Genomic DNA, 27,736 nt, shown 5'->3' on the forward strand with positions numbered 1-27,736 from the left:
GTCCCCGCCCCCCCATAGCGGAAGTGGTTGGGCCGCGCCAGTTCCGCCTCGGCGTTGTTCGCGCTGGAGAAAATGGCGAAGATCGCCAAGACCCACGAAGGTAAAAGGTCCCCGAAGAGCCGCGGCGGCGCCGCTGGTGGCAGCGTGTGCCCCCCTCGTCCTCTGATTCCGCTTCTCCCCGGCCGCGGGGCCGCGCTCGGCCCGGCGGCGCGGGCTGGGGCCGTGGCAGGGGCCGGGCGGGCCCACCCCGCGCGGGCGGGCCGGGCCTTGTGTAATGGCGTCTGTGCTTGTGTCACCGCCATGCCCGGGCCGCCTCCGGGGGCGGCCGGCGCGGGCGCCGCTTAGACACGGCTTTGTCGACTGGGCGGGCGGCCCGCGACTCCGCCGGCTTCCGCCTGCCGGCCGAAGGCGGCCGCGGCGTGGGGGCGACGTGAGCGCAGCGGCGGTCGCCTGTGGGCCGCGCTGGCTGCTGCTCCGGCGCCCTGCGCGCGCTGCCCCCCCCTCCCCCCCTCCCCCCGTCGCTCGCATCCAGCCCCCTAGAGGCGCTCACCCCGCTCGGTTTCGCGTGACACGCATTAGTAATACGCATTTATTTTCTGAACTCGGATTGTGCCCACTGTAAGGTGGTGGCTTTAGGTGTGGGGAGAGCTATGATATTGCCCGTTGAAAGCCGGCATACCCTGAGCTGTTGTTAAGCGTCGTGTCGACATGGTACTCTTGAGAAAAATGCCCCGAAGGAGGGGAAAAAGCGGTATGAGGTTTCCGGCTTTAAAACGCCGTTTCAGTACGGAGACTTCCTGTCTGGCTGTTTACATAGGAAGACTGATCTCTGTGCAGTGTTGTGAGAGAGGGTCTTCACAGGCCGTATGTTGTTATTTTCTGAGGTGTTTCATGGCTGTGCTCACTACTGCTTCGAGCTTTTTACAGCATGAGTAAAAGCTGTCTTTGTTGACAATGTCTGTAGCTTGCTTTGCTCTTAAGCACTGTAATGCAAATAGATTTTTTTTTGAATTGTTTCGCTTAATGCTTTCACATAAATGTTTTCTGCTTTTGTATTTTTACTCGTGTTTCTGCATATGATAAATGACCTGCTATGTTTGTATTAACCTGCATACTGAATTCACTAATTAAAAACTACTTCTGGACAATAGTTGTATGAAGTGAAGTGTATGTGTATGTGCAGTGTATGTGCAGGGTCCCCACATTTTAACTGTCTCTAGGGAAGGTAGGTTTTGCACTGAAAAAAGCTCTCTAAATTAGAGGCAACTCTTATGTCTGGAAGGCCTGTTAATGTGGTCTTTAGGACTACAGACTGAGTTTATGGAGGAAGGAATTTTTTTTTAATTATATTTTAGTGTTCTAGGATATTTTTATAGAGTTAATGAATTCATCTGTCTTTTGTTTATATCTGACATGTCTGAAGTTTGTATTAGACATTACCCAATCGGGTAGTACTGATCACAGTGCTCTCTTTCTCTCTCTCATTAGCAAGGATCTTCCAATAATACAATAGCAGCATGATTTTTTTTCTTTATTTTCTTATACACTAAAGATATAATCCATTGAATTTAACATGAATAGTGTTATGCTTCTAGTTACATGCACTGACAGATTAGTGCTATATTGGAACAGGCTTTAAAGAGTTTTTGGTGTGTAAATAAACTGTTATGTAAAACTGGCAGTCATCATGTAATGTTATCTTCCCCTGTATAGACATACTAGCTGAATGGCTTGATTTTTATTTTCTTTTGACTTCTATGGAATCTTTTTTTTCAGTTCCTGGCTGATCTCCTAAATTTGATGAGTTGCTTAGTACTAAGTTTTCTTAGCAGATTTTTCACATCTCTGTACAGCTTTTAAATTACTTGGTGTATTGAATACACAACTTGGAAGAAGTCCCAAACAGTTTGGGATTATTTCAGCTATGTAATTTATGTGGAAGCCATCTGTTAAATTAAAGTTTCAAAGCTGTAAGGTTGTAACTCATAAAGTCTCCTAATAAATGGTTGCACTTTGAAATGCTACTGAGGGTAAGTTTTTAACTGATACTTATTTTTTTCTTGTTAAAAGGAAAAAAAAACAACTCCAAATGTAAGAGATCTAGTCCTAACATGCATGAGAATTCTAAAGTGGCTAGAAATAAAATTTCACAAGGCAAGCTAAATATGCAAAAATATGATAAGGAAGATTAAGAAAAAAAAACATAGAAACTGCTTCTACTATGATATACTTAAAATACTGTTTCAATACAGGACTGATTCATCTTTCTTTTTTAATGCTGAATAATGTCTTATCCTCTAAACGTGTTGTTAATAAACTGATTGTATAATAGTGAAATATATATTTTGAGAACAGCTATTATGATCTAGCTGGGAGCTAGGTTTTCAGTGACTGTTAGTTCAGTTGTGTTCACTTTTCATAACATTCACTGTATTTTTGAAGTCAACAGTGCATGTTAAAAATACTTCATTAAAAAATACTAAAATATATTAAAATGACTGAGTGATGTAAAATACAGAAAGGGAATAATCAGTAGGATGTGGTGCTTTTTTGCTCTCCCCCCCCTTTTTTTTTTCCTTACTGTTATTTGGTTGGTTAAGTCCTAGTTGAGTAAATCATCATCAGTTACTTTAAAAAAAATCAAGTTTTTAAACTGTTGAGATGGCTCTCATTTTCCCTTTGATTTATATTTAAATGTTTTCTTAATTGGGTGTTAAGTTTTTCTAGAAAATGCTGGCTAGATCAAGAAAGGTAAACACATCTTCAGCAGGAAAAGATTGAGATTTTGTGTGGTATTCCTTAACTTGCAATCAAGTCCTGCTTGGCTTTTAAACATTTTAAACCTGCTGATTAAGGGGGGTTGCAGCTTATCATGTGAATGTTCTCTTTAAAAAGTGCTTCATTTAGGCTGTCATTCTAGCACTTAGGAACTTTAGGAACTTCATTGCCTTGGTTGAAAATGGTACTGGCCATAAGTGGGGGTTTGCTAACCCTAATGATTCCGTGCAGACTTTTTTTTTTTTTTTTTTTTTTAGAATAAGGCAGCAGATTCTCCTTTGAGGAAAAGGAGAATGGTCCTTAATCTGGGAACAGTGGTACTCCTTGTAATTTAAAGAGGAAGGCTGATAACAACAGTTGAGACCTGTATCCTAATCAGTAAATGTAGTTATTTACAAAATAAAATATGAGCACAAGGCCTTAGTCTTTAAAGTGTTAGTAAGAACTATTAACAGGAATAAGTTTTTGTTTTGGCCCTTTTGCTACAGAGCTCCCACAATTGCTTCAATGAACTCAGCTCTGTTGATAGTAGTGGGAGCCCAAGCATAGGCAAAGCTCTCGGACCCATTGTGCACGGCTTGCTGCTTGCTGGTACTTTAATTGGTTGAGCCGTGTGGTCTGGTTGACTCAGCTGACAAATGATGGAAAGCTTTCTGCATTATAGGAGAGAACAGCAGACTTTTTGGTATTGAACTCATACAGCAATTACAGCTTAATATACAGCTGAAGAGGCAGCGTATAGTTCTAGTTACTGCTTTTTAGAAGTCAGAAACAATGTCATTGCGCTGTGAAAGCCCTTTGTGCTAGTGTTGTCCTTGGCAGCAAGAGTAGTGTCAGGTATTCTTTTCACCCTGCTGCTGCACTGCACCAGGCTGTAAATGGAATTGGGAAATTGAGCTTTCTTCTGAAAGACAAAATGAAACAAAAAAAAATAGCCAAATCAGAAAAAATTAATAAGCTTGTGAGAAAATAGCTCTTTGAGTTATATTGCTTCCATAATACTATAGGATAGCTTCCCATAGGAATAGGATAACCTCACAAAAATGAGATACCTTAAGGTGACATTGGTTAATGGGGTACCATATGCTGATATGTCTGTGAAGATGAGACTTTTGTGGGCAAGCCAGAGCTACTTCATTCAGCAGGAGAAGGTTCTGTTGCTTCTCCAGGAAGTAACATCTTGTCTGTATTTGAGCAGCTGGCAGTTTTGAGCTCACTGAGATCCCCTCTACAGGATTTTAGGGGGAGGTGGCTGTTCCTAGAGGCAGGATGCAGCAGATGATCATCACCAGCCTTTGTCAGACATCTCAGTGAATTCGAGACTTGGCAGATATCAGAGGAGACTGTGCCACTTACCTTGTTCTGGAGATCTGCGAAGGTTTAAGGAAAGCCCTTCTTTGGCACAGAGCAAGAAAGTTCTTGTCAGCCATCTTCTGTGCATGGGACTCTAGATGGGTTTAGGAACATAYCCCTGCTATTTCTTTCCGTACCCATGAGAGTACTGCACCAGTTCCCTGTCAGTTTTACTGTGCTTACAGTGAAGTCAGTGTTCCTGAAGCCAGTCCTGTGGGCTGCATATGAACACGTAACCCCCTGTTCTCCCTCATAGCTGTAAACCACAAAGGTTTGTCAGGGAAAACCGTGCGTTCAGTTAAATCTATACAAAACATGCCTTTGTTCTGGGGACGTAATTTGGTATATAGTGTTTTTCTTGTATTTTTAATAGCAGTATGTGAGAAGAAAAGGACCTAGTCTTGAAATTTGYGGAGGTGTCAATTTACTTCTTAGTTAAGTAGTTTTGATTTGTAATCTTGCAACCACAAAACAAATCCTTTAAAATCATGTTTACTGCTTGCAAGTCCAGTATTTTGGATTAGTAATAATCTTACAAAATTTTGAATACATATATTCTAATTTTATTTTTTTGCCGGATTTGTGAGTGGATATTTTAGTATGGTGCTGTTTGTAAAATACCTGTGTGGGAAAACCTTGTGAAATCCATTCATTCTGAAAAAAGAGAAATGAGCAACAATAGTAAATAAATAATGAGAAGTAGTCAAGACAGGATTATTTTCTAGAAGCACGTCTCTGTAATTTTTGTAAAATCACAAGTTTTTCTCAAGGTAACACAGCAGTCAGTACTGCTTCAGATGGGGAAGGGTAATACTGTAGTCAGTGATATTCCTTTGACCATAAAGTGCAACTCTTTTGGACAAAAAATAATTGTTTGGCCCATTGAWATTCGATTGTGTGGATAATTGTCTTTACATATCTGTTGAAGCAAATAAAAGCAAAAGAAAACAGTTAAGATTTTTATAAGGATAGCTATTCCTTAATATACTTATGTCCYAATTATGTTTGAATTATTGTGACTTTCCTGTTTTTTTGTAACAAGTAGGAGGACAGAATAGTTAAACTTGGTTCTTTGTTTTCTGGATTAACTAGTTAATATATTTTTTTTCTAAAAGCGTAAAATTTCCAGGGTCAGAAATAGCTACCAGAGTTGATCAGAGTCAGATTGGACATGTTTAAGAGTGACAAAGCTCTGGTTTGTCCTGTTTGAATAGGATTACATTAATAGGGAGCAGGATGAGCATTCCCTTATCCAGAATTAACAGCAGAACCTTCGGAGGTGCTGGTGTAGGCAGGAACAGTCATGAGTAAAGTACAGTTCAGCTGCCAAAGTGCAGAGCAACTGATGTTATTTTTTTCTAACTTGCTATACAGCAACAGATTTTTTTTTATTTCATCAGATGGTAAAGCATTGATATTTTACATATTTTGTCCTTGAGTAAAGTTCTGTTTTATTCAGTGTTCTCAGATTTTATTGCAAGACAACTGCTGCAGTAACTCTACTTACAAAATCAAATTTTAAAGGTTGCATTAAATTAGTAAGATTATTTGATTAATTAGTAATAACTTTTTAAAAGGCCTTTTAATGAGAATGACATTTGTTTGAGAAAGTGTTATGTTAATGTAGTGTTGAAAAATGGTGTTGTGGTGTGAATATAAATAACATGATTACAGAAAATATTCTCCTTTTGATCTCAAAATGAAAGATGAGATATGTTAACGTTAGTGATTCTGAATGGTTTGCTTTTAGGCCATACAGTTGAACTAGTCTGTGTCGGATACTATCCCAACTTAAGGAAAACTGCTCTTATACGTTGTGATTTTATAGTTTTGTGCGTGATAGATTATACCTAAGGAAGCTCTTTGAAATTGAGTGGAGAAACTGTTTGCTGTACGTAGTAATATGAATATTATGTTTGAACAGAATTTGAAGATGATCAAGAACTAATCTCAAAGCAAGTTTTTTTTTAATATGTTTTTGTATATGTGTGTGTGTAAGTGTAAAAAGACTGAGTTTGGTGTCTTTTTTCCTAGATATTGAAGCACAAATTCGAGAAATTCAAGGAAAAAAGCCTGCTCTTGATGAAGCACAAGGAGTGGGCCTTGATTCCACAGGATATTATGATCAAGAAATTTATGGTGGCAGTGACAGCAGGTTTGCTGGATATGTAACTTCTATTGCAGCAACTGAATTGGAAGATGTAAGTGATTTCATTTATTTGTTTGTTGAGGGAATGCATTCTAAGTATTTTGCCATTCATTTTGAGTAGTTTTGAACTGCAGTTGCTGAAGTAAAAGCAGGTAAAGCTGTACTGGATGACACGTCTTATCCTAGAAGCTCGAGTTCTAAATCTGGCTCATAGTTCCTGAAATATGCTTTGAAAGTCATACAGCCCTAAGCAGAAACCAAAAAGTTGTGGTCCAGTGTTTAACTTGTGTTAGCCTTGATTAAATAACTTCATTCTGTCATTGCTGCGACAGTGGAAAAATGATGATGATAAAAATCTAATAAAACTTGGCAATAAGAATTTGAGCGAATATTTTAAGATTTCTATTTTTACTTTCAAGTTTTAGAGCAAATGTTTTTGAGAATTGTCTTTTTCACTGTATTGAATGTTTTCCTTATGTGTCCTGATTATGAGATTAGTTTATGTTAGTTTCTAATATCAAACTTTTGACCACATTTTCATTTGCATGGCCAGCTGTGAATCTATGGTTTTGATCATGAATAAGTACAGGCAGCTATTTATTATACCTACTGAATTATATTTTGAAGATGAAGGAGAGATGTTATTTATGGTTTAAAACAGTTTAGTGTTAAACTGGCTCATAGTTTTAAGAGCAGGTTTTTGGGGAGATTCTCTTAATTATTGTCCTGAAGCTGGCTACTAATATGATAAAATAAATAGCAGAAGCATCATAGAAAAAAAGCATTCTGAAAACTTGTTATTGCTATTGTAATTGAGTATGTATAACTAAACAGTACTAGTTGTCAGTTTTCAGCTTTTCTAGGAATCCATTTTGGCCATGATATGTTAATTTTACATCACTTTATCTAGTATCTCTTGATAAATATGCCATGTCTTTGTACTGACAGGATGATGATGACTACTCTTCTACAAGTTTACTTGGCCAGAAGAAGCCAGGGTACCATGCTCCAGTGGCATTGCTTAATGACATACCACAGTCAACTGAACAGGTACCTCTTAATTTAAAGCACACTAAAATCAACTGTAGGTATTAGGAGAAAGAAGATTTAATGTCTTCCAAGGCCAGGAAACTATAAGATGTCTCCAAAGGGCTGGCTACAGTATTTTAATTTTTCTACAGGTTTGTTAGTGCTTTATTTTAGAATTCCCCAGGGTGCTTAAAATTGACATTTCTACTTGTGAAGAGCGATGTATACGTTTGCAGTAAGGTATTTGAAAGTATTTTTTTAATAGGTAGGGTACTTCAAAAAATAACAGGAACAACTTACTGTATTTTGTATTTATATTTTTGTAGAGAAATTTTAATCACGTAGGTTCTGTACTCCTAAAGTACTTTTCTGTGAAACGTAGAAGTATGTGAAATAGGTCTTAAGTCTTCCGTAAAAAACAAGGGAAGGTTAACAGCATGAAATACTTTAGAAAAGAATAAACAAACGTCTTAAAATAGCAAATTTTTGGCAGAAGTTACTTGGTCGGGAATTCTGTGTTGGGGGGGGAGGGGGAATCATTTTCCTGCTACAGAAATAAAATTTCTCTTCTCATAGTGTTTTGATGTTTCTACTTACATGCAAATAAATAAATAAATAAGTTGATCTTTTTACTGGTACTGAAGGTAAATACAGTCTAATAGTCTGTTCTTTTTACGTATGTGGCTAACGGGCGTTTTTTTGCTTTAGTATGATCCCTTTGCAGAACACCGTCCTCAAAAGATTGCAGATCGGGAGGATGAATACAAAAAGCACAGGCGGATGATGATAATTTCCCCTGAGCGCCTTGATCCTTTTGCAGATGGTAATTTATTTTGAGTTTTCTATATCTGTTATGAAATTTGTTGTCTTAAATTGTCTTTAGCCCTTTGATTTCTGTTGGCATGCTTATAAACTTAGTTTTGTTTTAAACATCCCCTTTTTATATAGATTTGGTTGAAATCCTAGATGCCATATTCTTCATCTTTATAATACAAGTTTTCTTTCCAGGTAGAAGGACAAGAAAATAATGAGCCATTGCCATAGAAACACAAAGGGTTAAAGGTTTCTCTTTTCATTTTGTTTTGGGTTGTGCGTTATACTTTGAAGAACTTGTATATTGAGTGCTCAGATTCTTTCAGTACCTTGAAAGTTTTCATTCCAAGTCATAGATTTACGGCATTATTGCTTTTGAAATGCTAGTTCTCAAAATGGAGCACCTAATTCTTACCACCTTATGTAATCTTAGGTGGTATAACTAAAAGAAACAAAAGCGTATATAAGACTTTGATACTTTTAATAGTTCAAGTCTATTCTGATAATTTTAGAATGCAAGTCAGGAGAAGGGGTATAGTGGGTCTGATAGAAACTTTCTTCAGGTGAGTGAGTTTCACATGTGGAAGTAAGGTGCCTGTTGGCTTAAAATTAGCAGCTGTTTTGCAGGTTTTTAACAAATTAGAATTTCAGCCTGCATGAATTAATAGGGATAGTAATTATTTTACTTGCTTAATTGTAATTGATATAAACATGTTTTGTCAGAATTCACAGGCCCATACTAACTGTCCTTAATTTCTTTCCTACAGCAGTACTGCTATATGCCAGTCCTGTCTGCATTCTTAAGGGTGCAGTTCAACACATCCTGTGTAGATTATGGTGAAAAAGTATACCAAAGGAAAGTCCTATCAAAGCTAGTGTCAGAATGACACAGCCAATTGGGCAATGATCTTCAGCGTAGAAATGTTTAAGAATTTATTTAAGAATTTATTTTTTTTCCTAAGTTGTTATGCTATACCACTTGTATAGCAAATCTGCACATTTTTCTTAAAGAATAGTGCTTTTCTTGACAAGTCTAATTTTTGTAAAGTTGGGCTTCTTGTAAAGTATTTAAAGGTTAAACTAACTCAAGATACACAGCATAAAACAACATGTGGTATACAAAAACCATTACCTGTGAGTATCATTGTGGTAGTATATGTACTGTCTTACATTCAGCTCCCGATTGCAATTGTACCTTGAGAAGAAAAGAGGGGGAGAGAGTCATCAAACAGTATTTTGGGTTGTTGGTTTATTTTTAAATGAAGCCCTTTTACGATATGACGCTTGAAGATATGGGATATTTGTCCAGATTTGTCAAACATATAAACAGATCTTTATGATAAAACATTTTAAATCATTACTCAGGTATGCARTAGTTATTTATAGTCAGATGACAGCTAGGAATTAGCAGCTTACACAAGGTAATGTTTTGAATATAAATATCTTTCCAAAGTGTTACTAATGGTAAAGAGATAATTTTCTAGGCTTCTATTCTGCTGCTTGAAGTCAGAACTGCTGATGGAGACAAAGGCACGAAAGTGTACGTATTCCGGATTAGCAACCCAGGAACCCATCACTTCTGGAGACTCTTAACTGTGTTGTCATTTTATCATTTATATCTGCTTTAAAATATTTGTTTGAAACTGCAGTAGTTATGTTTGTGTTCAAACAGGTTAAATTGATCAACAAACTGAATAAACGTAAGATACATGTAATTTTTAAAATTTTCAATCAAAAAGTAAAATTAAATGATCATGGAATAGTATAATGTTAGAGCAGGACAATAGAAAAAGTCAATAAATTCTGCTTATCCTGTACTCATTGTGCTCCATTCCTGTTGCTGTTCTCTTCTGCAGGAGGGAAGACACCAGATCCTAAAATGAATGCCAGAACGTATATGGATGTTATGCGTGAACAGCATTTGACAAAAGAAGAGGTGTGTGTGTGTGGCGGGGGGGGAGGGGGGGTTAATGTGAATGTAATTTCATTGTTCAGCCTTTGAAAGCATGATAAGTAGAGTGGGATCTGAAATTCTGTTGAATGTTTCTTCACTTGTGCATCTGTCTTCAGAAAATTCTATTGTTCACATGTTGAAAGTCAACAGAATGTAAAGATCAAAGTTTCTGAAACATCTTTTCTAAATAATACCTAAGCAATGGAGGGAGAAGCAGTCTCTGAATATATTTTAATTAAGACTTTTTATAGCACTTCAGAAATTTTGTTATTTATGTTCTTTCAGAGAATGACAGACAAAACCTAACAATCACTGAGGGGAATTCAGTGTCAGAAATGTTTGTTTTTGTGAGCTCTATTAAAGGAGAACCCAGGCAGGTTTAAATTAAAGGGTTTTGTTGCAGAATTTAACATAGATGTTGCAGTACCACAGACTGGTATAAAGTTAATACTTGGTTTTAAATATTAAAAAATAAAAACGGTAAAAATGCRTATCTTAGTCATGAGTATTACATATTAATTTTAATAGTTTAAAAAGGTGATGGTGGTAATATAATCAAATATCTTGTATAATGCCTATAGTGTCAGATTGTTAATTGGAGCAAGGTCTTGTAGCTCTTGTAAATGCTATAGATTTATGTTAATTTATACTTGTTAATTTACCTTTGAGAAATTAGTTACAGTTTTGATAATCTGCCATTTATGGACTCATGGATAAGTGAAAAATAATTTTTGTTCATGTGATATGCTTCACAATTTTATTTTGGAAGATTAATTATTAAAAACTTTTTTATTTCATGGGATGCAATTCTGGCATATTTTCAACCTACTTTCTAATTCATCCTTTCTCCTTTAATAACTTGAGGGGAACTGTTTTGAAACAGATATCTAATTTCCTTTTTGAAGCACACACAGAGGTAAAACAAACTGGTATCACTCCAAAAAATGCATTTACATTTCTGCTTTGATATGGGTTTTTATAAGAAAGCAGTTTAAAGACAGTGCCTCCAAACACATAGCTGCTCTGTCAGTATAGAAGAGTTTGAAAAGGTAATGAACTGGCAATTAGAGTGGCTGATTTCGTATTACTTTAGTAAAACCTCAGAAAATATATGAAAATATAATATATCTGAAATTTTTTTTTCTTAATGTATACTCTGAATAGACTGTCCTAGGAGATCTTTCTTATGTCTATCTCTTTTGTCTCCCTGAAAATAGAGGGAAATTAGGCAACAGTTAGCAGAAAAAGCTAAAGCTGGAGAGCTTAAAGTCGTCAATGGAGCCTCATCTCAACCACCTTCAAAACGCAAACGGCGTTGGGATCAGACAGCTGATCAGACTCCTGGTGCTACCCCTAAAAAACTATCCAGTTGGGATCAAGCAGAGGTAATAATCCTTGTGTTCATCAGTTTATCTACAAAAGGCATTCTTAATGCTAATCCTCCTGAATTTCAGAAGTTTCTTATCTATCTACTAAATAAAAATAGGAGCTGTCTCTTACTATATGAGAGATAAATGCTTTTGCTTTTGTCTTATGCAGACTCCTGGACATACTCCCTCGCTGCGATGGGATGAAACTCCAGGCCGTGCAAAGGGCAGTGAAACTCCTGGTGCAACTCCAGGCTCAAAAATATGGGATCCTACTCCCAGTCATACACCAGCAGGAGCAGCAACACCTGGACGGGACACACCTGGTCATGCCACACCAGGCCATGGAGGTGCCACATCCAGTGCACGTAAAAATCGATGGGATGAAACACCTAAAACAGAAAGAGGTATTTGTGGCATGCTGCAGAGTGCTAACAAGTCATGAATGGCTAATGGCTTAGGAATTTTTTCCCTTATGTAAACAGTAGGAGCAAAAGCGAGGCAAGAAGGAACTACATTCTGACATCTAGTGGCTGATACGAAGTGAAGTTTTTGCCTGAGTTTGTAGCGTTGACTTCTAYCTGTTAGCTTAACATGTTTCAGGTCAGAAATCAGATCATGATTTTGTAGTATATCTACTGACTGCTGCAGATTGAGATTTTAATGTGTATTTTAGGACATCATAAATGAGCTTACATTGCATTACCTTTTGTGATATATRTGTGTGTGTGTGTGTGTGTGTGTGTGTGTGTTGGTTTTGAACTCCTGAATCTTTTTAACAAGACAAGGTTAGCATTAAAACAGGTTTTGAAAGCATTTTCTCACTTGCCTGATTTGAATGAAGTTCATATAGAAGAGAAAAGGAAGACTTTGTTTTTTAAAATAATGCTTTTATCAAGGGAGTGCGTGCAGTATTTTGTCCAATGAAGAGAATATTCTTTCACATTGTTTAGCATAAGTGGATAAAATTCTAAGAATCACAAAGATGATAACACGCTTTTTTCATAAAATGAAATTCTCCATTAAATGTTTTTAATGTAACAACTGTATTTTAAAAAATCATGAAAGTAGTCTTTGCTGCTTGTTCAGTGTATTTGTTTTCTCTGTTTCTATTGCTATTTGATACTTGCTGATTTGCATAGATGTGAGGATGAAATATTGTATAGGGGATACTGATGCTGTAGTCGGGGTAGATACTATTCACCTTTGTGGAAATGTTGTGTTTTTTCTTCAGATACTCCGGGACATGGCAGTGGATGGGCTGAGACTCCTCGGACAGATCGCGGTGGTGACTCCATTGGTGAGACACCAACCCCAGGAGCAAGTAAAAGAAAGTCACGATGGGATGAAACCCCTGCTAGCCAGATGGGTGGCAGCACTCCTGTTCTGACACCAGGCAAAACACCCATTGGTACCCCAGCTATGAACATGGCAACTCCTACACCAGGTGAGTTCTAAGGGTTCACTTTTTTTGTTGTTGTTAAAGTGAAACATTTGTCTCTGCTGTGTATATGTAATGTGTTCTCCTGCCTATATGAAAGCTGTTTGTATATGCACTGTGTACCATTTTGAATGTCCACAAAAACTCAGTTCTGACGGGGGACCTAGACTAAGGTTATAGCTCTGTAAGTGTTCATACTAGTTGACAAAAAAGTTATCAGATGTTTAGGGAGCTTTTGTTTATTAGCTGCAGATTTCAAGTGCTGTGTAAACTCTGGCTCAAAAGAATGCTTGAAAGTTAAGTAAACTAATTCTTTCCTTTGGCATACAGAAGATTTTTTTTTAATCCTTTTTAAAATTTGAATGTAGGTCATATAATGAGCATGACTCCTGAACAGCTGCAGGCTTGGCGTTGGGAGAGGGAAATAGATGAGAGAAACAGACCACTTTCCGATGAGGAACTGGATGCCATGTTCCCAGAAGGATATAAGGTAATTAATCAGAATTAAAAAAACAACAGACTTAGTACCACAATACTCTTTTCCACCTGGGGATATTGATTTTTTTTTTAACAAGATGTCCAAGAAGTAGAATACTTTGTACAAATTAGATGCTGATGAATTCGTGTTGACATTTTTTTGGTTCAGTTACTGATCCAAGGTGATAAAGGTGATTTCAAAGACCAGTTTTTATTCTGCTTCTCAAGGTGGGAATGCCTGTTAACACAGAAAAGAGCTCTGAATTGACTAGCTGAAACATGAAGCCGTGTTGTGGAAAAACACGGAAGGGAGTCACAAGTTCTGAGAAAGCACTTAAAACACTGCATTGCTACAAATACTTAAATATTTCTTAAATGCTTCCATAAGGAGACCTTTATAAAGTTTATCTAAGGTCTCAGCGATGGAAGTGAGCTTTCTTTTGAAATATTGCTGGTACAGGCTAAGCACAAATCAAGCTATCGTACTGAACTTGTTTGTGTTTCAGTAAACATGGGATTTGATTTATGCAGTAACACTTGTACAAGTCCACAGGCAAATAAAATGGAAAATACAGTTTTAGGCATGTTTTATATTTAATGCCTTCTTATTTCTGTTGTGGTGAGGTAAGTTTTCTGGATTGCAGGCTGTGGAAATGCTCTTTAGATTAATACTCTTGTGTTTTTAACCCCCCCCTTTTTTTCCCCTCTCCTGCTCTCCTGTAGGTTCTTCCCCCACCAGCTGGTTATGTACCTATTCGCACTCCAGCTCGCAAACTTACAGCAACTCCAACACCTTTGGGTGGTATGACTGGATTCCACATGCAGACAGAAGACAGGACTATGAAGAGTGTCAATGATCAGCCTTCTGGAAATCTTCCATTCCTAAAACCAGATGATATCCAATACTTTGATAAACTGCTGGTAAATGAGACTTCACTCATGCTTATTAACATGTTTCCTGCTTTCCTTCGAAAAGATAGCACTGCCCATTGATATGTCTGGAATTATTTACAGGTCGATGTTGATGAATCAACACTGAGTCCTGAAGAACAGAAGGAAAGAAAAATAATGAAGTTACTTTTGAAAATAAAGAATGGCACACCTCCCATGCGAAAGGTGAGATAACTTTTCTGGTGTATTTATATCGCTTTGATTTTCAACAATATACATTTGTTTCCAGATTTAGTTCCAAACTCTTGTTCCCCCTGCAACTGTCCGTAGGATTCTCTTGAGATAATCTTGATACTTATGTAGTGTTTTCAACCCCTTATATATCTGTAGGGCATTCTGTTCAATGTAGTTTGTTCTTACTGCTATTTATACAGTAATGTCTGTCGTTAAATATTATATAGTTTATAAAATACTTTTAACTGTTATGAAAAACTGGAGCTAGAGCACTTTGTGCTTACAGTGCTTTGTAATTTTCTAGATTTTGCTTTTTGATTTGGCAGTGTAGCTCTAACTCAAATTTGTATTGCATGCATGGTACGGTGAATTAGCAGGCATCTTTGCATAGTTTTACCGTAAACTGACCTAAGCACCAAACTAGTTGGATGTAAGTGCTGTGTAAACTGTTGTTCAGATGGAGCCATTCTTAATGTTAGACCAGGAGCTTGCTTTTCTTGAAAGTTGAATAACTGGGAGCTAACATCAGGGTGTTTCTCTTACTGCATTCATATGCAGCTTGAGATTGTTTGAAATAAAATTTAGCAGTCATAGACAAAACTATTTTGAAGTATATAATTACAATGAATTACATTGTGACTTGATTAACATATGTCCGGTCTGCATTTGCTACCTTAGTTTAACTAAGTATTTGTTTTTGTTCAGGCTGCATTGCGACAAATTACTGATAAAGCTCGAGAATTTGGAGCAGGGCCGTTGTTTAATCAGATTCTGCCTCTGCTGATGTCGCCAACGCTTGAAGATCAAGAACGGCACTTGCTTGTCAAAGTCATTGATAGAATTCTCTACAAACTGGATGACTTGGTCCGACCATATGTACACAAGGTCTGTTGCACTTCACTATTTAATCTTTTGTTTGCTTTTTCTGATTGTTCCTGAGAACAGCATACAGTTTACTTGCATATTGGAAGAGAGTGGAGTTTGTTAGGTTTTGTTTTTTTGTTTTTGGGGTTTTTTTTAAACAATGATTGGCTTTTGGATTTTTCCACGCTTGGGAGAGGGAGGGAGGGCTTACCTGATATAGATAGTATCTCTGGCAAAGGTTATTCAAAGCACTTCTGGGGAGCAGAGAGCTTTAATCTTGGGTCCATGGAATCATCTTGACTTCATGGAATCTTGATTTTCTCCTAATGGCCAGAAATAGTACAAAAAGTATTAATGAATAGARATGTTAATTTTTTCTTCTTTCAGATCCTTGTCGTCATTGAACCACTGCTGATTGATGAAGACTACTATGCCAGAGTGGAAGGCAGAGAAATTATTTCAAATTTAGCTAAGGTAATAAAGTTATGTTCTTCCTTATGGCATTGAGTGAGCTTATATGCAGATGCATGTTTGTAGACGTGACAGAATAACTGAGTAATGCTCATCAGTATAACTTGGTACGTTCCTTATCTTCTAGGCTGCTGGTTAGAGAAATTTAACTTACAAGTCTAAGTTATAACTCATCAGTATAACTTGGTACGTTCCTTATCTTCTAGGCTGCTGGTTTGGCGACAATGATCTCCACAATGCGACCTGATATTGATAACATGGATGAGTACGTCCGAAATACCACAGCTCGAGCCTTTGCTGTTGTTGCCTCTGCTTTGGGCATTCCTTCTCTGTTGCCCTTCTTGAAAGCTGTCTGTAAAAGCAAAAAGTCCTGGCAGGCTAGGCATACCGGCATCAAGATTGTACAGCAAATTGCTATTCTTATGGGTTGTGCTATCTTGCCTCATCTCAGGAGCTTGGTTGAAATTATTGAACATGGTAAGTCTTGCCTTTCTAGGTTAAGGTTTTGTTTGTTTTTGCGTTGTTTTGGATTGTTTGTTTGTTTTATCTTTGAGGCAAAATGTGATTGTAAAGTCACTATTTTGTGTGTCCTTTTGACACTGAGAAACAGTTCAACCTAGTCTGGAAGAAAGCTTTTTTTTTTTCTTTCTTTCCAGTTTTCCTGATAATAAATCAATCCTTTTTATGCTGTCCTGRTATTTTTCTATTTTGAGCTGGAGACACAGGAAGTGGTACTGAACAGTATTCTCTTTGCAGGTCTGGTGGATGAGCAGCAGAAAGTTCGTACCATCAGTGCTTTGGCTATTGCTGCTTTGGCTGAAGCAGCTACTCCCTATGGTATTGAGTCATTTGATTCTGTTCTGAAGCCTCTATGGAAGGGTATACGTCAACACAGAGGAAAGGTACGTCTAAAATGCTTCCTTTTAGTTTGAATTGATGTAGATGTGTAATTTCTGTAACTTATTAGAGATGTATTTTTGCATTTAAATAGGGTTTGGCTGCCTTTCTGAAAGCTATTGGTTATCTGATTCCGTTGATGGATGCTGAGTATGCAAACTATTATACCAGAGAAGTTATGCTAATCCTTATCAGAGAGTTCCAGTCTCCTGATGAAGAGATGAAAAAAATTGTACTGAAGGTATGTTAGAACTCCTTCTCCAAATGCTTGACGGTATATTAAAGCAGACTGATCAACTTTCTGCGTTAATGTTGAAACATCTGTGAATGTGAATGTTTGCACTTTTCCTTAAAAAAGAAGAAAAGCACTACACAATTCAAATTATGTTTTTATTCCCTGCTAGGTGGTAAAGCAGTGTTGTGGTACGGATGGTGTTGAAGCCAACTACATTAAAACAGAGATATTGCCACCATTTTTCAAGCACTTCTGGCAGCACAGAATGGCACTGGACAGACGAAACTACAGACAGGTGTGTGTGTGTATATATTTTTTTGTGGAAAATTATTTACAAGAAAACAAGATTCATATTAGAAAGTTCATTCAGGCTAAATCCTTAATTTCATGTTTTTTCTGTCTTGAAACTGAATTCTGTTTGGAATACTGTCTTAGAAGTTGTATAGGTAGAAGATTAACAGGCTCCTGTGAGGATACCTTTATGAATGAGTCTTCATCAGTTGTAAAATGAGATAGTTCATCTTTGATTTGTGATGTTTAAAATATTGGATGATTTCGTAAGGTAAAAGTAGTTCATAGTCGACTCAAAATGCCATCRGTGTTGTAGTGAATAAAGAGGAAACTTAAGTTAAGTTTTCTAATGGTAGTATGGCTACAGTAGCTATACGCTCGCTTCTTTTTCTGCTATAGCATTGCATTTTTAGTTTTCGTAGTTAGAACTTATTCTGAAATTATCATTGGTAATTCCCCCTGGCCCCCCCCCCCAAAAAAAAAGAAAGATTTCCACAGAAGTGAATTGGGAAACTAGCTTCATGCTGTTTGTCCTCTTCAGACTAGAGAAACTTATTTTCAAGACGCAAAAAGTAGATGCTACCTATATTTATTCACTCCATACTTGTGTATTTCAGTTGGTTGATACAACAGTGGAGCTGGCAAATAAAGTTGGAGCAGCAGAAATTATTTCCAGAATTGTGGATGATCTGAAGGATGAGGCAGAGCAGTACAGAAAAATGGTCATGGAAACAATTGAGAAGATAATGGGAAATCTAGGGGCAGCAGATATTGATCATAAGCTGGAAGAACAGCTTATTGATGGTATCTTGTATGCCTTCCAGGAACAGACCACAGAGGTATGACCAGAGGGTATTTAGTATTTGGTTTTCTCAACTGTAGTTTGTCTCACTATTAGTTGTATGGAGAAACTTAGACTTGTAAGTTAAATTTCTCTAACCCTTGTATAGATTTTAATGCTCTAATCATTGAAATTCAGAAACTAATTCTGGAATGTTAGCATAATTTTAGATAACCTGATGTTTAACAAACAATATACTGTTGCTTTTACTCTAATTTGTCTTTGTTTTCACTGTCAGGATTCTGTGATGCTGAATGGCTTTGGCACAGTGGTCAATGCTCTAGGCAAAAGAGTTAAACCCTATTTGCCGCAAATCTGTGGTACAGTTTTGTGGCGTTTGAACAACAAATCAGCTAAGGTTAGGCAGCAGGCTGCTGACCTGATCTCTCGTACTGCAGTTGTCATGAAGACTTGTCAAGAGGTACTGACTTCTCCCACCAAATTTTCTATAGCGTGTCATAGTAACGAGAAGCAGGAAAATGTTAGTATCTAAATCTTTTTACTCTGTTATAGGAAAAACTGATGGGACACTTGGGTGTTGTGTTGTATGAGTACCTGGGTGAAGAATATCCTGAAGTACTGGGCAGCATACTCGGAGCACTTAAGGCTATTGTGAATGTTATAGGTATGTCTGTATGGTTGATTACGTACCTACTCAAGAGCCAAATGAAGAGCCAGTATAAAACTTAGTATGCCTTTTTGAATTCCATAGGTATGCACAAGATGACACCACCAATCAAAGACCTGCTGCCACGGCTTACACCTATTTTGAAGAACAGACATGAGAAAGTACAGGAGAATTGTATTGATCTTGTTGGGCGTATTGCAGACAGGTGAGCTGACTAACTAGATAAAATCTTCAGCTATGTGAACAAGTATGGAGCAACGTTTTTATTTCTTGCATTTTCTTAAGTTTTATTTTGGAAGTTACGCATAACACTTAAAATGGAATATTTAGCAAATGGTTTCTTGAAGGTATTTTAATTATACTATTTACAAACTATTTACATTTAAGTCTACATAAATGGAAGTACATTGTCTGTTTATGTAAACATAATGTATTGTACTGTTTGTACAAAAGCCTATGTAAATTGATAGCAAGTGTAGGTTTAACGTTAACAGATACCTACTTAAAACAGGCAGTGTCCTTGTGTTGATAGTGAATGATTAGTTTGTACCATTTGTGTGTTTATTTTAGAAGTTTTATCTCTGAAAAATTTCTTCTCTTCCAGGGGTGCAGAATATGTTTCTGCAAGAGAATGGATGAGGATCTGCTTTGAACTGCTTGAATTGCTAAAAGCTCACAAGAAAGCTATCCGAAGAGCCACAGTAAACACTTTCGGTTATATAGCAAAAGCTATTGGGTAAGTTGGCCTAATGTTTATTCACTGTTATGCTCAGCACTTAATGTAGTGATGACTGTGAGTTTTATTACTGAGATGTCTTTTAAACTTCTATACATTTAAAATGTGTGCACTTCATTTTATTTGGTTTGTAGAGGGAGAACATAGTCAACTACTCTGCACTGACAAAGGGTGCTGCACTTGTGAACTTGGATTTGTAGGCTAGCAAATTACAGTCTACTTCGGTAGAAGGAACTATTTGTCTCCCCCAGTTTTGATTATCAGTGTGTACTTGGATCCTTTCTGTATTCTTTCATAAATTCTTTCAGTACTAAATGTCTCTTGTCTTTGTGTTTTCACTAAATACTTGTATTGATTTGCGAAGGATTTCTTGCTATTAAGATGATACCACAAGTCAGCAAATGGTAGCGTGAAGTATAGTTCACATCTTTATGCATATTCTTGTCCAAGTACTGAGTTAAAACAGATACAGCAAGCTACCGAGGAATCGCCATAATTGGCATTCCTGTTCAGGATATTGCCTTCTCTATTCAGGGTATTGCCTATGTCTCTGAAAGTTGTAACAAGATTAACGTGTTTAATTTTATACAGGTCTATATTTACTTGCGGGATTAGAGTAATAGTGGGGGAACTATTCCTGTCCACTAGAGTTTACAAGCTGACTAAGTCTAGAGAAAAGGGAAAAAATGTTGGTTGTAAGAAGAAAATTGTGCAGATACTCAAATTGTTTTGTGGCTTAACTGATTTTTGTTGCTTCCAAGTTAACTTTTTAAGAAGAGCTAAGCTGCGCCTTCTTGCACCGTGAGTTGCTCTTTCAAGCSCAGGCTATTTTATCCATATCTCCACTGAAACTATTGATGTGGACATGCATGTTATCTCTTCCAGACCTCATGATGTACTGGCTACACTGCTAAATAACTTGAAAGTACAGGAAAGGCAGAACAGAGTATGTACTACAGTGGCGATTGCTATTGTAGCTGAAACGTGCTCACCTTTCACAGTGCTGCCTGCACTCATGAATGAATACAGAGTTCCTGAACTGAATGTCCAGAATGGTGTGTTAAAATCTCTTTCTTTCCTGTTTGAATACATTGGAGAGATGGGAAAAGATTACATTTATGCTGTTACACCATTGCTTGAGGATGCTTTAATGGACAGGTGAGTGCACTTCTGTTTTTCTGTGGTACAGTTAGTGACAGCTGTATGTTAAGTATACAGTTGAGTCTCAACAGTAGCAAATATGCACATTGCCCATGTTTTTTAAAATATTAAGTGACCAGCATAATTTAGAACCTATTTTCTGCTTGCAAATAATTCAGTTTATATGCTCCTATATCACTAATACTTTTAAAGATTAAAAGATCACCACATAATGCAAGTATCTTGCGCAAGTCATTACTTAGTATTTGCAAACCAACCTTGATTTTTGTTAGTACTTCTGCTGAGCTAGAGCACAATAATTTGTCAGAACATTTGCTCTTTTTAGTTTAGTAACTGATTTTAGTTAGCTTGCCCCCTATTATTAATAATTTGGGTTAAAATGGTATTTTTGCACTTTTGAAAAAATCAAAGATATTACATTTGTCAAATCATGTTGCTTCTAAGTATAATTTATTAACAGCCCCTTATTTTCTTTGCAGAGATCTCGTACACAGACAAACAGCAAGTGCTGTGGTGCAACATATGTCTCTTGGTGTTTATGGATTTGGCTGTGAAGATTCTCTTAATCATTTGTTAAACTATGTATGGCCTAATGTGTTTGAAACCTCCCCTCACGTCATTCAGGCAGTTATGGGGGCTCTGGAGGGCCTCAGAGTTGCCATCGGTCCCTGCAGAATGTTGCAGTATTGTTTACAGGTACGTCCTGGTGTATGTTGGGATAACGGAGAGAACGGTTGTTCTTTCCCTTGAGTTATCGACCAGGGGTTCTCTGCAGTTGACGAGAAACCAGCTGAAGGAGATGTCCGGCAGAGGAGCGCAGTCTGGCTTCTTGTCTCTGAAGTATTCTTTAAATGTGGCGTTCTGTTCCAGGCATTTGGTAATGAAAACATGCAGTGAACATAGAGAACTTTCATCTAGTGAAATAATTGATTACACTGAGGATCTTGCATAGAAATGATAGGCAACTTGAAATAAAAATCAGCTGAAATAGCCTGGCACTCTGACTTATAAAATGGAATTACCTTACAAATTTGAGAACACAACACTGGGGAATAAATTCATAGCGGAAGGAGGTATTTGAACAAGTAACAAGCAAAATTAATGAAGAGTTTAGGCTTACTAATAAATCAACGTTATCTGTTGTTTTCTGGGCAGATAGAGAATTTGTATGTATGTTTTAGGTGGGGGCCTCAGTACAAAAATGTTGGAAATGGGAAGGTGAAGGGTATGTGAGGTCTTGTGCATAGTGTATTTTTCAGTTTTTATTTGCATTTTTCAAAATTAGGAATAAATTACTCTTTAGAGCTTTTGCTTTTTTTAAGGTACGAGCCAAAGATAGGACTCAGTCCCTCCCAAATATACAGCACCAGATTTTAATTTTTATCTTAAAGGGACAGTAGAAAAGAAATACATTTAGTGGAATTCTRCACAACAGAAAAAATAAGAAAAGTGTCTTTAACAACAGTTCATTACTACTTGCTAGCTTAGATGGTCACAAAATTGGGAATGACCCATTCAATGTACCCTCTTTAAGTAATGTTAATTTTTGTAATTGCTTCTTTTTTTAAAAAAATGTGTATTATGCAAAACTAGATTAAACTCAGTAACAGACATTTGGAACTCTAAGTTTATAATAGAATTGTTTTGTTTTTTAGGGTTTGTTTCACCCTGCCCGCAAAGTCAGAGATGTTTATTGGAAGATTTATAATTCAATCTATATTGGCTCACAGGACGCTCTGATAGCACATTATCCAAGAATCTATAATGATGAAAAGAACACCTACATTCGTTATGAACTTGACTACATCTTATAATCTTCTTGTTCAGTTGTTTGTGTTTAATGCACAGCTGTTCTGCAATTAAACTTGCTTCATATTTGATGATGTAAAATTTTAAAATATTGGAGAACGGTATAGAGCTGGTCAGAGGCAGAGCTAGAAATCCAGTAGCATGATTTTTTAAATATGTCCTTGTTTTTTGATGTTTAACAGTTAAAGCCAGTAGTGACCAAGAGCAGTGATTACAATGTACTGGAGGGATTTCATTTTGGATTCATCTTTATGAAGATTTAGATTTCATTCCTTGTGTTTAAAGGGGATGTTTATTTGAGAAATAAACATTTGTGTATAAAAACAAATTTGTGTGTGTTTTTTGGACGGGGACTTGTAAAATGAGTCTCTTTGATAGATTAAGTATTTGTTCATGTAAAAAAAATAGGTGGCATAAAGCATTTTAACCCTTTTTTGTCATCCTCTAGCTTTTGAATAAATAAGAAAAACATACAAACTGTATTTAATGTGTGTATCTTTGTCACGGAATCAGTACTCTGCCTGATAGCTGCAGTAGTGGCAGTTCATTTGTGTGGAAAATAATCTTAAGCTGCTTACTCCTGCTTCATCTACACTATCGTGGTTGTGGGGAATGGATTAGCTTTCAGCAGCTTTCAAAAATTAAGCTGTTTAATTGCTGTGTGTAGAGTCACTTGCACAAATTATGCATATTGATGGTATTTACTTCATAAGTCTTCTAGAATGTGTAGCTGTATAAGGTGCTAAATAAGATTTGTAGGCCATGCTATAATTCCCTGAAAGAGTTAGCAAATTAATGTCCCCAGTGCCTGAGATGAGGCAATTCCTAAGTGCATGTAACATAGGAAATGCCAATTTTTTTTACATTGATATATATATATATATATATAAGGGTAAGAAGGAAAGCATAGTATTTCCTTATTTGCTTTTTCCCTTCCCTCCCTTGTGTATATGCAAAAAAAAATATGAAAAAAAAGGCCTGTTGATATCTGGGAATAAACCACATAAAACAATGTTGAATCATTCCGGTAGTAGTGCACCATATTACGTGCTTATAAGGTAACAAAAGGTRGTATTTGTTTCTTGTTCTGTGGTGTTTTACAAGTCCTTGATTTAAACTGAGCGATGAAGTTCCATTATCTCTCCAAGTTTAACTGCAGTGTTCTTAGCTGACTTCTGCTGTTTTCTATGGATATTTTTTTTTTTGGCCATTCAGCATATAAGAAATCTTCAGCCTGTGTTTCAAGGCCTAAGGCTTGTGTGTTTGGGGGGAACTTGAACTCTGATGTTTGCGAAGGAGTGGTTTTGCTAGGAACTGGAAAACATGCCCCCCACACCCCAGCAGTGGGCTGCTTTAGCAGTCCTAAAATGTGTGTGAAAGCAGGTGGGACTTTCTGAAGGCAGTATAGTTGAACTCCCCCCTTAGAGAATAAGTACCGTAAYGTGTACCCTCCCATCTGTTTCTACTGCTTTTACATTTAATATTGTTTGTATTATAGGTGTCTTGTCATCTTAGTTTCTTCAGTAGTTCTGCAAGACGCCACCAGGTAACTGCCTGTAGGGAGAGTGGAGGGGTGAAGCAAAATGCTGATTTTGAGGAACTACCCTAAGGAGAGCTCTGTTACAGGTGGGAATAGGAGATGACTCATGACTTCCAGTTGTGTCTCAGCAAGCAGCTATTCTATAACCAAGTCCAATTATAAAAGTTTCTAGTAGGCTGGAGGAGAGCAACTTCCGGCTGTTCTTATTTTTGTATCTTGCATGCTTTTCACTTTGACTCTCAAAAATGTTTTCATAARCATTAAACTCTTGCGTGAGGAAGGTACCAGCTGTTGTTCTTTTCTTTTCCTGGAGGAGGAGGAAGAGACAGCAGGAAAAGGGAAAGGAGATCTGTTTGCTGAAAACAAGACTGTGGTCATCTTTGGATTTTTTTCCTCTTCCTAGTGTCTGGTATGAAATTAATCTTAAAACAGCAGTATTGAAATGCCTTTTTTCTTAAGGGGTGACAGTAGAGCATTTGCCCCTTCTTGAGGCTTGTATGTCTGTTGAACTCCTGTTTAGAAAGATGATCTCTGGATCATTTCCTTGTTGTTAAATGTGTCGTCTTAGGAGCCTACAGCAGCTCCTAAACAGTGGACAAAGTCTTTTTTTGTTTTTTTTTTCAGTACAAGTCAAAATCAGTCAAGCTAACRAATGTGAAGGAAAACATGCTGAGATGATGGCTGTTGTTGGTCCCCAAATTCCTAACTCGGCAACAAGGAACAAAGTCTGCTGAAGAGAATGGAGAGATTGGGTCAGTGCTATTTAAATTCCATTGGTGAATAATTAATTATACTATTAATACAGAAAAAAAAAAAGATTTGGCCAAGTGAACAAAAGATACATATCTGCTGCATTGCCACTCACCCATAAAGTGGGAAAGATGCACCCTGACTGGGCATCTGAAAAAACTACAGAGTTACTATGTGGTGTCTGGGAAGTGGAGGTACCAGCATAAAATCTCCAGAGTGTTTTGTATTCCTTATTTAGATTTCTTTTAAAAAAGGGAGCTAGGTTTCACTACCACCACTCCATTGTCTTCTGGTTTTATATACAACTCCCAACTTCCTCAGCAAATTGCACAAGAAATTCTGTGGACAAAAGCCTTGCTGGTGACGGCCCCTCTTCTGAGCAGGTCCTTCCTATGTGCTGAATGAGGCAGAGGATCCTATAGGAAAAAACGGTATATGATTTTTGTATTTATTTTTTGAAGTCACGATCATGCATTTGCTAAGGGACAGTCAATTAAGAGTGCATAAGCAATGCAACCCTTGAGTTTTCTTAATTTAGAGTTCATTTTACAGCATAATGTAGTTCTTGGTTGCAACTGTTTGATTTTTTTTATTTCTTTTAGTGAAAAGAAAGGGTGCAAGTCTCGTATGTAGCTACATTTGCATGTTCTTTAAGTCTGTACTTCTGCATCAAAGCAATAAACCTGAGCTGACAGGGCTAAAATGAGCCGTAGTTGGCAGTTACCATTGAGATACAGTAGTCTTAAAGATTGGGAGTGGTTATGCCATGCTGTTGTATCTGAGCTATTTTCTGAGAGTAGGAAAAGATGAACTAACATCTCCTGGATTTGATGTTTTCCTGCACACGCTTACTTCACCTCCCCACAGTCCTGCTCACAGTCCTGCTCGCAGTCCGCGAGTCCGTCGTACCCACCTTGCTTCTGCCTCGCGGCACCTACCTCGCCTGCCTCGGCCCTCCCTCCTCGGCGCCTGTGCCCATGTGCCGCCTCCTGGTTTACATCGGGCCTCTTGAGCGTCTTCGCACGTTCAGTTTCTTGGTCCTGTGGCWGAGTCGCTGCAGGCGTCGGGTGGGCCGAAGCTGGCTTTTCCAGGTCGAACGAGCTGCCAGGGTATTCCTGATGAGACACCAACGGCGTGCCAAAAGGTTACTGAAATGCCAGTAGAAGATTGGTCGTGACGCTGTTTTGTGCGTACCCTCAGGAGGCCGCACTGGAAAGCTCACCCCAAAGCACAGCAGCGCTTCCTGCTCGAGACCAAATTGCTGATTTTAGGAGCTAAACGTTTGCAAATAACCATGAAACGCATTGGCAATTGTCACTACAGGCATACAGTAAATTCCAGTTTACCTTTTTCCTGAGACTCTGAAATTGCTTAAGGAGGGGCAGTTTTTGTACAAGAACAGAAGTTTGGTATCCGGCAATTTTTTTGACAAACTTGAAGCATTTACAGCAAAACGTGGATGTGATTGTTTTCAAGTAAAATTGCATTGTGAGACTTTTAAAAAGTTGGTAAAACAGGCTTCTGTTGTTTTGTTCTTATCTGTAAAGAGAGTTTATCTTGCTAAAATAGTAGTTCATGAAGTGGTAACTTTGAGCATGTCAAAAAAGGTTAGAGCTTGATACGGTCCTAATGAACTGAATGCCAGGTAACCTTAGTAACAGTTACTGTTATCACTCTTGCCTATGTTCTATTTAGTAACTTGCCAGACAAACCAAAGTAAAATGCTTTCCTTATCAGTTTTACATCCGCGTGACCCTCAGTAATTACATGGTAAAGGTTGGTTCTTGGTTACCTTTCACAAGTTTGTTGTCTAAGGCCCCTCTCTCAAACCTTTTGGTGCAACGAGTGTTGTGAAGTCAAATTTCAGGTAGCTGCATCGCACCCTAGTTACTCTCTTGCGTGTGTTTCTCCGCGCTGAGCGGCCGGAGCTCCCTGGGCTGAAGCTGCTGGGATGACACCTGCCCTGCTAATAGCTGGGGTGGGAAGGGAACCGCTTTCAAATGTGTGGCTCTTCGGTAAATGTGGGAAGTGTCGATGCGTGAGTGGGGTGGTTGCTGTTACTTAATGTACATCTGTGAGCTAACTGTGCAGTTTCACTCCTTGCCATTAGTTAAGAAAAAAGGGTAGAGGTGAATACAACACTTCCCGCAATCCAAAACACAAGCGTGTGTGCCGAGGTGCTGCTGCATGCTGGAAGGCCTTCAGCCTCGCCAGCAGCTGCCGGAAGAGGTTGCTACTGGTGCCAGCTCCGCCGGCCCAGSCGTTTGCGCTGCAGCCTGCCCGCGCTCCCCTCCGGCTGCGCCCCTGCAGCCAGCACAGGCTGCTGCACACAGGTTCGGGGCCCTGGGGAAGGGACCAGCGCACCCTCGGGTGAGGAGCACCTAGTCCTGGGGCACTTAGGCTCAGTCACTCTTAGCTCAAGCCCCAGACCAAATATTCTGGCTGGTGTAAGTTGTTCGCTTTCGTTTTGATTTTAAATTTAAGGAACACGGCAACAAATGTTTTCTAGAAGGTGAATAACGGAGAGCATCAATGAAGGCACGACACTGGATCTGCTCGCACTAAGAGTGGATCCGACGGGTGTCTCAAGTCGGTTACTGTGTCCCCTCTTGACACGACCACGAGGGTTTCAGGCTTTCTGAGAGCTTGCTTTCTTGATCGAAAGAACCTCCCCCTGCCAAGGTCTTCTAAGGGGTCTATGTCCATTTGTTCATTTGCTCTGAATCTCCTGTACATTTTGCAAATAGGAGACAGTTCGGTCACCCGAATGCCTAGGTGTTTCCTTTCCGAGGCTGCATTGCTCTCTTTGCTTTGCGAGCAGTCATCTTGTGCATGTAACTGGCTAGTAAATGGTGATACAACCACCTGAATAAGCTAATTGTAGYTGATTACTGGCTTTTGACTGAGACCAGGTGTGATGGCAGTTAACCCCTGTAGAGTGATGAGGGTCTGAAGTGACTTATTTTCAACTACTTCCTAAGTAACTATTGAAATTGGTGACCTTCAATCCATGCCTGTTATCCAAAA

General features: G+C 38.1%; 1 protein-coding gene and 1 long non-coding RNA gene across 3 annotated transcripts in view; one reads left to right on the top strand and one right to left on the bottom strand.

The window, feature by feature from the left end:
* Positions 1–22,747, top strand: SF3B1 (splicing factor 3b subunit 1). Of its 2 annotated transcripts, XM_085299481.1 has the most exons (25): positions 1–100; positions 6,166–6,332; positions 7,229–7,330; positions 8,018–8,132; positions 9,979–10,058; positions 11,294–11,461; positions 11,616–11,850; positions 12,678–12,890; positions 13,253–13,374; positions 14,085–14,282; positions 14,376–14,477; positions 15,192–15,371; positions 15,738–15,824; positions 16,028–16,298; positions 16,578–16,723; positions 16,813–16,959; positions 17,123–17,248; positions 17,862–18,083; positions 18,324–18,506; positions 18,599–18,710; positions 18,798–18,918; positions 19,318–19,449; positions 20,335–20,607; positions 21,090–21,306; positions 22,266–22,747. In XM_085299481.1, exons 1-25 carry the CDS (start codon positions 73–75, stop codon positions 22,422–22,424), a joined length of 3,906 nt encoding a protein of 1,301 aa, XP_085155607.1. In that variant the 5' UTR covers positions 1–72; the 3' UTR covers positions 22,425–22,747. The 2 variants fall into 2 exon arrangements, with proteins under 2 accessions (XP_085155607.1, XP_085155608.1); XM_085299482.1 differs by lacking the exons at positions 1–100; positions 6,166–6,332; positions 7,229–7,330; positions 8,018–8,132 and adding an exon at positions 8,342–9,662.
* The window catches only part of LOC146599008 (uncharacterized), a 20,485-nt gene continuing 15,059 nt past the window's right edge, over positions 22,311–27,736 (bottom strand). The window contains exons 3-4 of the long non-coding RNA XR_014895156.1: positions 25,648–25,824; positions 22,311–25,125 (exon numbers count right to left, since the gene is read on the bottom strand). This is a non-coding gene — a long non-coding RNA (uncharacterized LOC146599008). The remainder of the gene's footprint in view (positions 25,126–25,647; positions 25,825–27,736) is intronic.

Source organism: Rhea americana, unplaced genomic scaffold (assembly GCF_003343005.1).
Source record: "Rhea americana isolate MKP2758 unplaced genomic scaffold, rheAme1 scaffold_15, whole genome shotgun sequence".
NCBI lineage: Eukaryota > Metazoa > Chordata > Aves > Rheiformes > Rheidae > Rhea > Rhea americana.